Source organism: Panthera pardus, unplaced genomic scaffold (assembly GCF_024362965.1).
Source record: "Panthera pardus isolate Hobbes unplaced genomic scaffold, ASM2436296v1 HiC_scaffold_13, whole genome shotgun sequence".
NCBI classification, from domain to species: domain Eukaryota; kingdom Metazoa; phylum Chordata; class Mammalia; order Carnivora; family Felidae; genus Panthera; species Panthera pardus.
Genome location: NW_026526688.1, coordinates 40,138,439 through 40,155,986, shown reverse-complemented (window position 1 = coordinate 40,155,986; position 17,548 = coordinate 40,138,439). Strand labels below are relative to the sequence as shown.

General features: G+C 36.7%; 1 protein-coding gene across 6 annotated transcripts in view; it reads left to right on the top strand.

Annotated features, from left to right (window-relative positions):
• HOOK3 (hook microtubule tethering protein 3) overlaps positions 1-17,548 on the top strand; it is a 116,169-nt gene that overhangs the window by 75,117 nt on the left and 23,504 nt on the right. For all 6 annotated transcript variants that reach the window (XM_053901009.1, XM_019440640.2, XM_053901012.1 and 3 more), the window contains 3 exons: positions 1,484-1,553; positions 4,166-4,306; positions 17,142-17,229. In XM_053901009.1, the coding sequence (XP_053756984.1) occupies positions 1,484-1,553; positions 4,166-4,306; positions 17,142-17,229 (299 nt within the window). The remainder of the gene's footprint in view (positions 1-1,483; positions 1,554-4,165; positions 4,307-17,141; positions 17,230-17,548) is intronic.

Here is a 17,548-nt window from a genome sequence, read left to right as displayed (position 1 = left end):
AGAGAGGGAGACACAGATTCTGAACAGGCTCCAGGCTCTGAGCTATCAGCACAGAGCCCAACGTGGGGCTCGAACTCACGGACTGTGAGATTATGACCTGAGCCGAAGTCGGACGCTCAACCGACTGAGCCACCCAGGCGCCCCTCGAAGAACACTATTGACAGAGTAAAAAGCAACCCATAAAATGGGGAGAAAATATTTGTAAATCATATATATATATTTGATAAGTGATTGAAATCCAGAATATATAACTTATACAACTCAACAATAAAAAACAGCTAAGCTCACAAATGGGTGACTTGAATTGATATTTCTCCAAAGAAGATATACAAATGGCAAAAAAGCATATGAAAAGATGCTCAATATCAAAGTCATTAGAGAAATACAAATCAAAACCATGAGATAGTTCACAGCCATTTAGATGGCTACTACCAAAGAATGAAAGGAAAATAAGTGTTGGGGGGCATGTGGAGAAATTGGAACTCTTGTGCATTGCTGTTAGGAATGTAAAATGGGAGGCCACTGGTAAAAGAGTTTGGTGGTTCTTCAAAAGGTTAAACATAAAATTACCACATGATCCAGCAATTCCATTCCTACGTAAATATGCAAAAGAATTCAAAGCAAGGACTCAAGCATATACTGGTTTAACAGTGTTGAAAGCAGCATTATCCACAGTAGCCAAAAGATGGAAACAACCTAAATGTTCCTCAATAGAGGAATGGATAAAGAAAATGTGTGTGTGTGTGTGTGTGTGTGTGTGTGTGTGTGTGTGTGTGTGTTTGGCTATGAAAAGGAATGAAGTTCTGATAAATTCTACATGTGTGAGTTTTCAAAACATTATGCTAAGTGAAGTAATATAGACATAAAAGGTTAAATATTGGTATGATTCCGTGAGGTGTGTAGAATGGGCAAATTCATTGAGACAGAAAGTAGAATAAAGGTTATGAGGAGCTAAGGGAGAAGGGAATGGGGAGTTATTGCTTAATGGTTACAAAATTTGTGTTTTTGGGTAAGGAGTTTTGGAAATAGTGGTGATGATTCCACAGCATAATGAATATAGTTATTGCCACTCAATTGTACACTTAAAAATTGTTAAAATGAGGGGCACCTGGGTGGCTCAGTTGGTTGGGTGTCTGACTTCAGTTCAGGTCATGATCTCACTGCTTGTGAGTTCGGGCTCTGCGTCGGGTTCTGTGCTGACAGCTCAGAGCCTGGAGCCTGCTTCAGAGTCTGTCTCCATCTCTCTGCCCCTCCCCTGCTCATGCTCTCTCTCTCTCTCTCTGTCAAATATAAAAAATAAAACAAAATTTGTTTTAAATTGTTAAAACGATAATAACGTAAGGCAACTGTGATAGTCTTTTACTTGACTAAAACAAAGATTTTAGATATTAAAATTAATGCTCAAAGTAGTGTTTCATATAGAAACTAAAGGAGATCAATATACTCTCTCTTAAACCTTGCATCCATGTTTGTGTATTTGTAGGGTTAATGCCTTTGGGAAGTCAAGAATCTTCAGATAGTCTGGCAGCAGAGATTGTTACACCTGAGATAAGGTAAGGAGAATATGACATTCAGTCGTATTGCACAATGTTCCTAGAGGAAACTTACTCCTCTACAGTATAAAGAGGAGTTTCTTACTCATTATTACTAATAATTTCAACATGAACTCAGTATTAAATGTCCATGTTTTCAGCCTGTTAGAAGCTTTCTTCATTTGGCCCAAGAGACATTTTCCCACTTGGGTAGGACAGTATTTCGCACATTCACAGCAAACTAATATATCTGTGCTTGGGTATTCTTAGCAGACATTTAGCAGTGAAACCACTTGGCCTAAAGATAAAGGTTATGCCTACCCAACAGCCTTCAAAATAATTAGTCACTAAGATTTATCTGTCTGGGAAAGATATATTACAGTAGACAGACGTATCTTCCCCTCTCTAGTATTCTTCCTTCAGTATTAACTTACAGTTTTATTTAGGGATAGCATTTTTAAAATTCCATTTATTTCAATATATGCCTGCCTTGATGTGTAAGAATGAAAAATTAGGGGAGAGGCACCAAGTATCTGACAGAAGGAGAATGATTAACCCTGTATATTGCTTTTACCTTCTTGGGGACTATTTGCCCCCTTTTAAAATTGACACACTGGCCCTTGGGAATGCAAGCTGGTGCAGCCACTCTGGAAGAGAGTCTGGAGGTTCCTCAAAAAACTAAAAATAGAGCTACCCTACAACCTAGCAATTGCACTACTAGGCATTTATCCATGGGATACAGTTGTGCTGTTTTGAAGGGACACATGCACCCCTGTGTTTATAGCAGCAGTGTATGCTGCTATAATAGCCAAAGTATGGAAAGACCCCAAATGTCCATCTATGGATGAATGGATAAAGAAGATGTGGTACATATATACAATGGAGTATTACTCGGCAATCAAAAAGAATGAAATCTTGCCATTTGCAACTACGTGGATGGAATTGGAGGGTATTATGCTAAGTGAAATTAGTCAGAGAAAGACAAAAATAATATGACTTCACTCATATGAGGACTTTAAGAGACAAAACAGATAAACATAAGGGAAGGGAAACAAAAATAAGATAAAAACAGGGAGGGGGACAAAACAGAAGAGACTCATAAATATGGAGAACAAACGGAGGGTTACAGGAGGGGTTGTGGGAGGGGGAATGGGCTAAATGGACAAGGGGCACTAAGGAATCTACTCCTGAAATCATTGTTGCACTATATGCTAACTAATTTGGATGTAAATTTTAAAAAATAAAAAATAAAACAAGTAAAAAAAAATAAAACAAAATTGACACTGGCCTTGATTCTTCATAAAATCTTTGGGAGGGTATTAAGTGAAATGATTGTGTAAGGGTTTCATAAACTTTGAAAGTTACAATAGGCATTCAGTTACTTGTTGAATAAATGAAGACAATATTTATTGTTGGCATTTATTTAGGGAGGATAAACAAAAGGAGAATAATGTAGCACCAACACAGGAAGCATCTTATATACCTTTTCCTTTTCTACCTTCTGATGTGGTACTTTATTATTGGACCAATAAAATTTGTGGAATGAATCTAAATACAGGGCTATATCAAAAAAAAAAAAAAGAAGAAGAAAAGAAAAACCACAATTTTAAGGAAGCTTTTAGATTATGCAGTTGGATTTTTAACCTGAAGAAAAAGAACAATGATAAAGATTCAACAAATAAAATGGCTTTTTTGAGTATGACTCATCACAAAGTCAAATATACTCTGTCTCCAGAAGAGCCATCAAGAAAATGAAATGGTAAAAGAGATGAAATTGTATTAGTTTTAGGTGTACAGCATAATGATTTGAAATGTCTATATTGTGAAATGATCACCACAGTAAGTTCAGTTAACATTCATCACCACACATAATTACAACTTTTTTTTTCCTTGTGGTGGTACTTTTGTTTTGAGCAACTTGACAGGATTGTCCTATTTTTCTAGAAATTAATCCTAAGGAAATAACCAATAAAGCTGATCGCTTTGATCACATCAAAGCTCAAAATTGATAACAAATTCCAAATAATTGTGCATTGATTAAATAGCAATTCATCTGCAGTATGTTGTTTAACATGTCATTTAAAGTGTTATATTTATCATTAAGGTATAATATTTAATGATATGAAAAGATTGTGCAAACTTAAGTATGAATAGCAGATGCAGCTCTGAGAACATGGTTTGTTAACAAGAATACAATTTCACATATTTATAGGAATGGGTGGAATGCATATATTGAAGGCTTTCTTTGTTGACTATTATGTCTTGACATCAAGTGATTGGTAGTTCAAGAGCATAGCATTAGAGATTATGTTTTTTGATGAGAACTGAAAAACAAATACATAAATGCATTCACAGCTTAAATATTTAAACCAAAAAGGAAATAGAATTTTGAGGTATCGTTCATTACAGTCATGATGTTTGGAGATGCTGTTATCTTCAGATTATCCATTCTGAAAAGAAAGTACTGAAGACCTGAATGTAATGTCTTAGCCAATTACAAGAGCTGAATTCTTTGCAGTATTTTGTTTTTCATTTCTGTTCTATGCATTAAATCTGTAACTGTGAATAGCTGGATTTTGGTAACAGTATTGCATCAGTGTACTACATAATCAGCTTTTCTTTTGTTCATTCAGGGAGAAACTTATTCGTCTTCAGCATGAGAATAAGATGTTAAAAATTAACCAAGAGGGTTCAGACAATGAAAAAATTGCCTTATTGCAGAGTCTTCTGGATGATGCAAACCTACGCAAGAATGAACTGGAGACAGAGAATAGGTAAGGATGTATGTAGATGACAGCATTTTGACACAGGTTTTCTCTGTTTTCCTTGATTTTGATTCCCTTAAACAAAGATTTGGATTGTATGTTGAGTAGTGATAATGTGTTATTCCATTTCATTTTAAGAGTACCTTAATCCATTTTTCTGCTTACAGATAGACTTGCATAAAAGTGTTGTGCCTCTTTATAATAGCATTCCCCTCTTTATTTCTTCAAGCAAACTGATACCAACCACCCCACCCTTTTCCCTTTCTAATTACTAATTAAAACCAGAAGATTAAAAAAAAAGTCTGATTATTAATTCAGTCTTTCACAATTTTAGTTCTATTCATTATCAGAATAATACAGTTTACCCTGTTTTTATAAGCTAATGTGTTGAAGGATCAGTTTTGAGAAAAACAGGATCCATCAGAACTGAATTGACAAGAGTTTTTTTTCTTTTTTTTTTTCAAACCTGTTATTTCTTGTGACCCTGAAAAGAAGTCATTCATTTTATAAACAATTCAATTATGAGAATTCAGAATCTGGAAATTTAACAAGAAAATCATTATGTAGTCATTCAAAGCAACTGTACAGCAATAGCTTGCTCTGGAAAGAATTACGTTTATATTTTGTTGTGACAGTCTTTTAGTTCTTTTCCTTTTTGGAAATGTTTCTTAGATACCAAACATGGTGTCTTTTCCTTTTCTTAGTGTTGTGATATTATGTCATTTTTGAGGGATTTGACATTTTCATTAATGGTTTCATAGTTTGCTTGATATTACAGTTTATTATGCCTGACTGATGGGGCATTTCCCAGGTGTGAGTCAACAATGTTATGACCATTTTACATGCCCTGCCCTTCTTGGCACTTTAATTTTATTTATTTATTTATCTATCTATCTATTTATTTCTCTATTTATTTATTTATTTAAATGTTTATTTATTTTTGAGAGAGAGACAGCATGAGCAGAGGAGGGGCAGAGAGAGAGGGAGACACAGAATCCGAAGCAGGCTCCAGGCTCTGTCAGCACAGAGCCCAAGTGGGGCTTGAACTCAAGAACCACAAGAGCATGATCTGAGACAAAGTTGGACGCTTAAACGACTGAGCCACCCAGGCACCCCTGCAGTTTGATTTTTAAAGCTGCTGTGGTAAAATCAGCAAAAAGCATAAATAACAGGGTGATTATTAGAGCATAATAAAGCATAAAAAGGAGGACAGTTTTATATCAATTCTTAGAGCATAGAGAATGAATACTTTTTTAAAATACTTAGAAAAAGTTTAGAATGAAAAGTGGAGAAAAGGGACTTACAGAAAGCAGCTTGGCAATCATGCAGCCCCATGGATGAGAGCACTTGTGTTCATCTCCATCGTCCTTTGCTTCTGGGCTATATTTTAGCCATCTTTAGTCAGGAAGGTCTTCCCTGTACCTTAATTTTTTTCTAGTGAATCAACACCCATAACTTCCTTTATAATGCTTTGCATTGTTTCTCACAGATCTTATGGCCATTGGTCTTCTCTGATCAGAAAAAGAACAACTACTTGTCATTTACACAGCACTCATGTTGTAGATGACTGATTGCCTCCCAAGTCCCAATGCCACTTACAGCTGTTTACACTTTAGTATTGTGTTTGTTTCTTTTTTTTAAATCATTTTATTTTATTTTTTTCATCGTGATCAGTGTACTCTTTCCTCCATCCCCACACCCACCTCCCCTCTAGTAACCATCAGTTTGTTCCTTATAAAGAGTCTGTTTCTTGTTTTGTCTCTCTCTTTTTTCCTTTCTTTTGCTCGTTTGTTTCTTAAATTCTTTTTTTTAATGTGTATTTATTTTTGAGAGGTAGTGTGTGAAAGTGGGGGAGGGGCAGAGGGAGAGGGAGAGAAGGAATCCCAAGCAGGCTCCATGCTGTCAGCACCAAGCCCAACACAGGGCTTGAACCCATGAACCCACTAACTGTGAGATCATCATCTGAGCCAAAATCAAGTGTTCAGACACCCAACCCACTGAGCCAGCCAGCAGCCAGGCACCTCTTATTTCTTAAATTCTACATATGAATGAGTTCATATGGTATTTGTCTTTCTCTGAGTGACTTATTTTGTTTAATATTATACTCTAGCTCTGTCTTGTTGCAAATGGCAAGATTTCATTCTTTTTTACGCTTAAATAATATTCCAGTGTGCGTGTGCATGTGTGTGTGTGTGTGTGTGTGAATACATCTTCTTTATTCATCTTTTGATGGACACTTGGACTGCTTCCATGGTTTGGCTGTTGTAAATAATGCTGCAGTAAACATAAGGATACATGTATCCTGTTAAATTAGTGTTTTTGTATTTTGGGGGTAAATATCTGGTAGAGCGACTACTGGATCATAAGGTAGTTCTATTTTAAGATTTTTGAGGAATCTCCATGCTGTTTTCCACAGTGGCTGTGCCAGTTTGCATTCCCACCAATAGTGCAAGAGTGTTCCTTTTTTTCCAGCTCCTTGCCAACACTTTTTTCCTGTGTCTTTGATTTTAGCCATTCTGATATTGTAGTTTTGATTTGCATTTCCTTAATGATGAGTGATGTTGAACATCTTGTCCTGTGTCTGTTGGCCATCTGTATGTCTTTTTTGGATAAATGTCTATGTTTTCCACCCATTTTTTAATTGGGCTATTTGGGGTTTTGATTGTTGAGTTGTGTACATTCTTTATATATTTTGGATACTAGCCCTTTATTGGATATGGTATCTGAAAATATCTTCTCCCATTCCATAGGTTACCTTTTAGTTTTGTTGATTGTTTGCTTTGCTATGCACAAACTTTCTATTTTGATGTGGTCCCAATAGTTTGTTTTCTTCGCCTCAGGAGACGCATCTACAAAAGTGTTGCTACAGCTAATGTCAGAAAGATTACTGCCTGTGCTCTCTTCAAGGATTTTTATGGTTTCAGGTCTCACAGTTAGGTCTTTAATCCATTTTGAGTTTATTTTTGTGTATGGTATAAGAAAGTGGTCAAGTTTGGGCGCCTGGGTGGCTCAGTCAGTTAAGTGTCTGACTTCAGCTCAGGTTATGATCTCACACTCTGTGAGTTCGAGCCTTGCGTCAGCCTCTGTGCTGACAGCTCAAAGCCTGGATCTCACTTCAGATTGTGTGTCTCCCCCTTTCTCTGCCCCTCCGCTGCTCATGCTCTCTCTGTCTCTAAGTCTCTGTCTCAAATATAAATAAAAACATTTAAAAAACTTTTAAAAAGTGGTCAAGTTTCATTCTTTTGCATGTGGCTGCCCATTGTTCCCAACACCATTTGTTGAAGATTAATTGAATTGTGGGTTTATTTCTGAGTTTTCTGATCTATTTTGTGTATTTTTATGCCAGTACCATAAAGTTTTAATTACTGCTGTTTTGTAATGTAACTTGAAATCTGGAATTGTGATACCTCCAGATTTTTCTTTTTTAAGATTGCTTTGGCTACTCAAGGTCTTTTGTGGCTCCATACAAATTTTAGGATTTTTTTTTTTTTAGTTCTATGAAAAAATGCTATTGGCATTTTTGATAGGGATTGCATTAAATATGTAGACTGATTTGGATAATACAGACATTTTAACAATGTTTGTTCTTCCTTTAAAAAAATTTTTTTTAAACATTTATTCATTTTTGAGAGACAGAGACAGCGTGAGTGTGGGGATGGGGGCAGAGAGAGAGGATGACACAGAATCTGAAGCAGGCTCCAGGCTCTGAGCTGTCAACACAGAGCCCTACGTGATCTCACAAGATCATGACATGAGCCAAAGTCGGACACTTAACCGACTGAGCCACCCAGGCGCCCCAACAATATTTTTTTTCCCAATCCATGAGCATAAAATGTTTCTCCATTTCTTTACTTCATGTTAAATTTCTTTTACAGGTCTTTCACCTCTGGTTAAGTTTATTCCTAGATATTTTATTGTTTTTGGCGCAGTTGTAAATGAGATTGTTTTCTTAATTTCTTTTTCTGCTGCTCTATTATTACTGTATAGGAATGCAATAGATTTCTGTATCTTGACTTTGTATCCTGCGACTGAATTTTTTTATCAGTTCTAGTCATTTTTTGGTGGAGTTTTCTATAAGTGGTACCATGTCAAGTGCAAATAGTGAGAAATTTACCTCTTCCTTACCAATTTGGATGCCTTTTATTTCTTCGTGTTGTCTGATTGGTGTGGCTCAGATTTTCAGTACTATATTGAATAAAAGTACTGAGAGTGGACATTCTTGTCTTGTTCCAGACTTTAGGGGAAAAGCTCTCAGTTTTTCACCATTGAATATGATGTTGGCTGTGGATGTTTCATATAAGGGCTTTATTATCTTGAGGTATGCTCCCTGTAGATCTACTTTGCAGAGGGTTTTTAATGTGTTATTGGATTTAGTTTCCTGATACTTTGTTGAAGATTTTTGCATCTATATTCCTAAGAGATATTGGCCTATGGTTCTCTTTTTTTTGTGGTGTCATTATCAGGTTTTGGTATGATCAGGGTGATGCCTCATGGAATGAATTTGGAAGTTTTCCTTTCTCTTGTATTTTTTGGAATAGTTTGAGAAGGATAGGTATTAACTTCTCTAAATGTTTGGTAAAATTCATCTGTGAAGCCATCTGGTCCTGGACTTGTTTCTTGGGAGTTTTTTGATTACTGATTTAATTTCATTGTTAGTAATTGGTCTGCTCAAATATTCTATTCCTGCTTTAGTTTTGGTAGGTTACATGTTTTCCAGGAATTTATCCATTTCTTCCAAGTTGTCCAATTTATTAGCATGTAGCTTCTCATATAATACTGTTAAAATTGTATTTCTGTCGTGGTTATTATTATTTCTCCTCTTTCATTAGTGATTTTATTTATTTGGATCCTCTCTCTTTTGTAATAAGTGGCTACAGGTTTATCAAATTTGTTGATACTTTCAAAGAACCAGCTTTTGGTTTCACTGATATGTTCTAATGGATTTTTTTTTTTTTTAAGTTTCTATATAACTTCTATCTCCTCTAACCATTATCATTTCATTCCATTTGCTGAGTTTGGGTTTTGTTTGTTCTTTTTCTACTTCCTTTAGGGGTACGATTAGATTGTTTATTTGAGATTTTTCTTCTTGATGTAGGCCTGTATTGCTGTAAACTTCCTTCTTAGAACCACTTTTGCTGCATCCCAAAGATTTTGGACTATTGCGTTTTCATTTTCATTTGTTTCCATGTTAAGTTTTGATTTCTTTGATTTCTTGGTTGACCCATTCATCGTTTAGTAGCATGTATTTATGCTCTTTGCAGATTTTTTCTTGTGGTTGATTTCTAGTTTCATAGCATTATATTCAGAAAAGATGCATGATACGACTTCGATTTTGTTGAATTGGTTGAGAGATTTGTTTTGTGGCCAAATATGTGATTTGTTCTGGAGAATGTTTCATGTGCACTTGAAAAGAATGTATATTTTGCTGTTATTTGGAATGTTTTGAATTAAGTCTATTAAATCTAGTCCAGTATGTCATTCAAGCCACTGTTTCCTTCTTGATTTTCTATGTGGTTGGTCTGTCCATTGATGGAAGTGAGGTGTTAAAGTCCTCTACTGTTATTGTATTACTACAGATTAGTTCCTTTATGTTTGTTAGTAATTGTTTTATGTATTTGGGTGTTCCCATGTTTCATGCATAAATATTTACAATTGTTATATCCTTTTGTTGGATCATCCCTTTTTTATTATCTTATAGTCTCTCTCTGTCTCTTATTGCAGTCTTTCTTTTAAAGTCTACTTGTGGGGCGCCTGGGTGGCTCAGTCAGTTAAGCATCCGACTTTGGCTCAGGTCATGATCTTGCGCTCCGTGAGTTCGAGCCCCGCGTCGGGCTCTGTGCTGACAGCTCAGAGCCTGGAGCCTGTTTCAGATTCTGTGTCTCCCTCTCTCTCTGACCCTCCCCTGTTCACGCTCTGTCTCTCCCTGTCTCAAAATAAATAAAACGTTAAAAAATAATAATAATAAAGTCTACTTTGTGTTTTAGAAGTATTGCTTCCCTGGCTTTCTTTTGACATCCATTTGCATGATGAATGTTTCTCTATCCCCTCACTTTCAATCTGCTGGTGTCTTGAGGTGTGAAATGAGTCTCCTGTAGGCAACATATAGATGAGTCTTGTTTTTTTATCCACTCTGTCACCCTGTGTGTTTTGGAGCATTTAGTCCATTTACATTCAACGTAATTATTGATAGATTTGTGTTTGTTGTCATTTTGTTACTTGTTTTGTGGTCGTGTCTATAGTTTTTCTCTGATCCTTGTTCTCTTTCATCGTTTATTGGCTTTCTGTAGTGATATACTTGGATTCTTTTCTCTTTATTCTTTGCATATTTATTACTGGTTTTTGATTTGTGGTTACCTTTAAGTTTGTATATAACATCTTCTGTATATAGCAGTCTATCTTAAGTTGATGGTTGCTTAAATTTAAACCCATTCTTTATTCCTCTGCTCCTCGTTTTAGGTATATAGTGTCATATTTTGCATCCTTTTCTTTTATGAATCCCTTGACTGATTTTTATAAAAAAATTTATTTTTCCTACTTTTGTGTTTTTTACTTTTCATATTCCTTTATGATCTTTCCTTTCCAAAGAATCCCCTTCAGTATTTCTTATAGCGCTGGTTTAGTGGTCATGAACTCTTTTAGTTTTTGTTTGAGAAACTCTTTCTGTCACCTATTCTGAATGATAGCCTTGCTGGATCGAGTATTCTTGGCTGCAGATTTTTCCCTTTTAGCACTTAAAATATATCATGCCACCCCTTCTAGCCTGCAAAGTTTCTGTTGAAAAATCTACCGATAGCCTTGTGGGGTTTCCTTTATGTAACTGTCTTTTCTCTTACTGCTTTTAAATTTTTTTCTTTATCTCTGCTTTTTGCCATTATATTACTATGTGTCTTGGTGTGAACTTTTTTGGGGTTGAATTTTAGGGGGAATCTCTGTGCCTGGATCTGGATGTTAGTTTCCTTCCCCAGATTGGGGAAGTTTTCAGCTATTATGTCTTCAAATAAATTGTCTGCCCCCTTATCTCTCTCTTCGTCTTCTGAGATCCCTATAATGTGGATGTTATGTTTGATGGAGTCACTGAGTTCCCTGTGACTATTCTCCATTTGCTTAATTTTCTTTCCTCTTGTTTGCTTAGCTTGGTTATTTCCCATTATTGTGTCTTTCAAGTCATCTAGCCTGCTATTTATTCCATCACGTGTATTTTTAATTTCATTTATTGTATACTTCATCTCTGGTTAGCCATTTTTTTAAAAAAAGTTTATTTTGGGAGAGAAAAAGGGAGAGAGAGAATCCCAAGCAGGCTCCATGCTGTCAGCACAGAGCCCCGCACAGGGCTCGATCCCACCACCTTTCAGATAATGACCTAATGTGAAATCAAGAGTCAGACACTTAACTGATTGAGCCACCCAGACACCCTTCTGATAAGTCATTTTTTTTATCTCTTTGTTAAGGGTCTCACTGATGTCCTCCATGCTTTTCTCAAGTCCAGTGAATATCTTTATGATCATTACCTTAAATTCCCTATCAGGCATATTATATGTGTCTACTTTGCTTTGGTCTCCTGCTGTGGTGTGGTCCTGTTCTTACATTTGGGAAACATTTTTCTGTCTTCTCATTTCATTTTGTTTTCTGTGTCTGTTTTTGTTCAGAAAGTCAGCTACTTCTCTTACTTTTAATGATAATAGCCTTATGAAGAAGAGGTCCTGTGGTGCCTTGCAGTGCAGTGTCCCCTGTTCCCCAGGGCTTGGCAGTTCAAGGAGTCTTTTGTGTGTACCCTGCTGTTGTGTCTTGACCTTTTTGTCCTTCAGTCATTTGTCTATAGAGGCTCTCTTTGCGTATTGTGGGCAGTGTTTGGTCCCCAGCAGGGGTGGGGTGCATTTTAATGTGCAACGGTGTGCTTGGAAAATGAGACCTGCCCCACAAAACATGTGGGTTGGGAGATGTGGTGTTGGCAGGGTTTGCACTATCTTCTGGGGGAAGGGGACCTACAGTGCTGGGAGGGACTAAGGGGAGCATGACTGGGAAGGGCAGAACATCAGGAGCAGTGCTTGGTGCAAAGAAGTTAGGTAGGAGTGGTGATGTGTGTTGATGCTCTGGGCCAGGGAAAGGGAAATGGTGACTACCAGCTCCTTGTTCCTGGAGGGGTGTCTGCATGATCCGTGTCTCTCTAGGCCACTTTCTGAGATGGACAAATCACTCTCCCTCTCATCTGCCCTCAAACTGCTGGTTCTCTGCTGTATTTACTTACACTGCTGTTGGTCATGCTGTCTCTTTACAGACTGGGGCACCGCTTCCTAATGCACTCAGGTCTCTACCAGAACCAAGCTCACCAGTTTTTAAAATTCCAGGCTTTAAGTCCTGCTGGTTTTAAGAACTCATAAAATTTGGCCCCTCTAACTTTCAAAGTCAAATATTTTGAAAGTCTGTTTTCTGCTCTTTCTGGCTCCCTCCCCGCCACAGACAGTCATGGTCTGTTTCACTCCCAGACCATGGCTTTGCCCTTGCCACCTTCTTCCATGTGGCCTCTTCCCTACCTTTAGTTGTGAAGTTTGTTCTGCCAGTCCTCGGGTCATTTTCTAGGTTATTTACACTGATGTGAATGTTATCTAGTTGTAGCTGTGGGCCACAATGAGCTTAGTCATGGTCCTCCTACTCTGCCATTTTCCTAGCAGAACTATTTCCTGAATTACAGTACTGATACCTTACATTTATAGTATGACCATCTGTAACCTATAACAATAATAATATTAATAATAGCAGTTAATGTTTATTAGCTTTTGTCTGTTCCAAACATTGTGCTATTTATTTTAAATATGTAGTCTTATCTTTATTAAAGTTTTATTGGTGAGGGAATTTGGGCTTAGACCCAGGCTGCCTGAATTCAGAGCCTCTATCTAATCCTGCCTGCCTGCCTGCCTTCATTCTTTTCCTTCCTTCCTTCCTTCCTTCCTTCCTTCCTTCCTTCCTTCCTTCTTTACTTCCTCTTTCTCTTTCCCTTCCCTTCCCTTCCCCTTCTTCTCCCCCTCCCTTCCTTCCCTTCCTGCCTTTCTTTTTTAAAAGATTTTATTTAAAAAAATAATAAAAATAAAAATAAAAGATTTTATTTTTAAGCAATCTCTATACCCACTCTGGGGCTTGAAGTCACAACCCAAGATCAAGAGCTGCACGCTCCATTGACTGAGCTAGCCAGGCACCCCATCCATACTCTTTCTTGCCAAGTTATCTTTTTCCGTGTTTGCAAAACTTATTTTTTCTTTCTCCTGCAGAGGATTTTTTTCTCTTCAGGATTAGTTAGTTCTTACTGAGTTTAATAAGTAAGTAGATGACCTTGTCTCCAACTTAATCTCTTACAAGCGTACAGCATTAGACTAGTACAAAGAAACTTGAGTTCCACTGAATCTTTTAACTTAAACACAATTTGTTCAGCACCGGTACATTGTCTGTCAGAAGGAAAGGTTTGTAGTAAACCTCCAAAGTCCTTTCCAATTAGTTTTCTCAGCAAGTTGGCATTTTAAAAATCTGTAATACCTGCTGACCCTCGCTCAGGGAGCTTTCTCAAAGCATACGTGACTTTGTTCCCTTCCTGCCCAGAGTATATTGTGATTACAAGCTCATCCTCTTTCTGTATGCCCTTGAAAATTATATGTAAGTAGATTTTAATTAATATGATAACTTCTGAAGGGGGAGAAAATAAGTAGAAGCAATTCACACTTATAGAGTGCCTGCTCTGTACAGATACTGCACTAGACACTATATAAGACCTTACTTTTCTAAACAGCACCATGAAGTAGGTATTAGAGTCCTCATTTATCTTGGCTTTTTGAAGTTTGCATTTTTTTGAAAAAAGGTGAGCTCATATGTTTACATAGCTTCATGTATGTAAAGTATGTGTGTAAATACTTCATACTTTTGCTTGTTTATTCCCCATTAACGTTTGGGGTATTTGCTTGTCTATTCCCCATTACTGAAAATTTGTGTTGTTTTCAAATACTTCCAAGGAACATCTTGGTAGACTTAATATATATGGCATTTACCAAGGCCTAATAGGCTTACAGTATTTGTTGACTAAATAATTTCAAAAATGGCCAAGATGGGTGGTTGAAATACTCTAATGGTTTGAAATCTATTTCCATATTACTTTCTGAAAAGATTGAACAAAGTTACAGTGTCACTAGTAATGTATTTGTATATCTCCCCATATTGAATATGGATTTTCAAATAATTCCTTCACTATTTAAAAAGCACCTAGGGGTGCCTGCGTGGTTCAATTGGTAAAGCATCCAACTCTTGATCTCAGGTCAAGATCTCACAATCTTAGGTTGTGATTGCACAGTTATGGAGCATGGAGTCTGCTTGGGATTCTTTCTCTCCTTCTTGCTCTGCTCCTTCCCCCCCAAAAATAAATAAACTTTAAGAAAATAAATAAAATAAATAAAAAGCACCTAGATTTTCTGTTCCTTGATGTGAAAAACATTAGTTATTATCATAGATTAGATTGAATTTTCAATGTGATTGTCACTAATTATAGAACCTGTAACATTTATGGGAAGAATTTCTTACAGTTTGTTTAGTAAAAAAAAATGCTTATTGAATTTTCTGGCTGTTTAGATTCTAAATGTTCATTGCCCTGTTTTGTCCTTAATTTGAGACAGTCTGGCTTCTACCATTCCACTAAAGTATTTCCTACTAAAATAACCAGTCATCTTGTAAATGGCCAATCCAGTGGGAGCATTCAAAATTTTATCTTTCCTCGTGTCTGTTGTATTCATTGTTGTTGATCATCCTCCCCTTCCTTAAACTTTTTAAAATTTCAGTTAAAATACCTCTCTTATGTTTCTCCTACTTCTCTTCAGGGTGCTGTTCCTCTTTCTACCCTCTGGTTGGTGATCTGCCATGGACCATCTTTGTTCCTCTTTTCTACTCTTCTTTACATTCTTTCTAATCGATATTATTTTTGTTCAAGGCTTCTGTTAACTCCAAATGGCTCTCACATCTATCTTTTCAACTCAGATTTCTCTTTGTGCTTCAGATGCAGAGATACAGCTGTTTGACAGATAACTCAAGGTGCTGCATTTTCAACAACTACAAAATACCTTCATTTAGCAACCTGCTTCTCCTATATTCTCCTTCTCAGTAAATGTTTTCCAAAAGCTCAAACCAGAATTCTGAGTGTTATTTTTTAATCCTTGTATTCTTTTGCCTTTTAGATATATTTCATCCTTGTTCCCTCCTCTTTCAGGCATATTTAGTAATAATTGTAGTAGTCTCCTTCCGGTCTTCATGCCTTCACTTTGACCTTTTTAATAACATCTTCCACCCTCAAATCAATGTTATCTTTGTAAACTATTTTTGATTAAGTCTCACCCTTTGGCAATCCTTCAGAGATTCCAAGGAGGAATCCCAAGACCTAGAGAACCAGGCTGGTATACTGAGTGTTGCATCATAATGACTTAGAGGATGTATGAGGTCCAGAATCAACATTCTTAAAGGCTGAGTTATTCAGCCAGATTTTAGGCCAGATCATAGGATAAGTTCTAAATACACATTTCATGTAAGGCTGTACTTAACAACCTCTCCTCTTCTCTGGTTTCATCTAGCCATTGTTCCCCTCATAGACATGCCATTCTTAAGGAATTTTTTTTATTACCTATTTTAATTTTAACTTTACCTATTTTAATTTTAATTTTAAGTAGGCTCCAGATCTAATGTGGGGCTTAACTCACAACCCTGAGATCAAGAGTCACACACCGTACCAACTGAATGACACCCCCATACTTAAACAATATTGGGGAGGGGGACACCGGGGTGGCTCAGTCAGTTAAGCATCTGACTTTGGCTCAGGTCACGATCATGATCTGATGGTTTGTGAGTTGGAGCCCCACGTCCAGCTCTGTGCTGACAGCTCGGAACCTGGAGCCTACTTTGGATTATGTGTCTCCCTTTCTCATGGCCCCTCCCCCTGCTCGCACTCTGTCTCTCTGTCTCTCTCTCTCTCAAAAATAAATAAACATTGAAAAAAAATAGAATTTTTTTTTTAAATTTTAAGTAGGCTCTAGACATGCCATTTTTGAACTCACTGTGCCCCCTCATATTTCTGTGTGCTTTGGACATGATGAATTCTCTGTCTTAAATCCCCTTTCCATCCTTAATCACTTAAGTGTTTTATTTATTGTTCTAGTCTCAGTTCAGTCAAGCCTAATTCCCCCATACAATTAGATTTAATTCTTGCTGCTTTGAGCAATCATTATTCTTTTTTGTACCTCTATGTGATATGTTGAAGTATTTATCTTGTATTTTAACATTTTGCTTCCCCACTAAATTCCTTGAGTACAGGGATCTTTTAACACCATGCTGAGCATGGTGCATGACACATAGTGCGAATAAACATGTATTGAAGTGAATTTCAGATAATTAGATATGCATAAGTATAGTGGTATGACAAGATATGTCCACTAAAATACCATATTTGAAATCATCATAGAAATTTCAAGTAAGGGGCACCTAGGTGGCTCAGTCATTAAGTGTCTGAGTTTGTCGCTCAGGTCACAGTCTCATGGTTCATGAGTTTGAGCCCTGCATCAGGCTGTCTGCTGTCAGTGTGGAGCCTGCTTTGGATCCTCTGTACCCCTCTCTCTGCCCCTCCCTCACTTATGCACAAACACTCTTTCTCAAAAATAAAGTTTTTTTTTTAATTTCAAGTAAAACAAAAAATAATCTGAACAGTGAGCTGCACTACTATCTTAGCTTTGTTTTGCTAATTATACTGTGTCTCTAACCAATATGAAAACCAAGAGAGAACGTATAAGTAAGTCTGAACTTGACAAATTAATATATGTTTGATTTCTAGGCTGGTGAATCAAAGACTTCTGGAAGTACAGTCACAAGTTGAAGAACTGCAAAAATCTTTACAGGATCAAGGCTCAAAAGCAGAAGATGTAAGTTTTAATGTGTACTGAGCATGGTCCAAAAGTTTCACAATGTTAAGAAAAGCTCTAACTTTTTTTTTTTTTTTTTTTTGATGGTCTCTGTCAAAATAATTTATAATTATATTCGTTATAGAAAAAAAAAAAAAAAAACAGTGTTTTCCTTTTACTAATGTTCCTTGTGAAAAGGACCAGACAGTACTTCATTGTCTGTTTTGGAATCCTTCTGCTGGGAATTAGAAGTTTATTTGTAGTTATTAACTAAGGAATTCACTTCGTGGGGTTTTTGTTTGTTTGATTTACAGAGTAGAGAAGCTAGGATTTTTTTTTT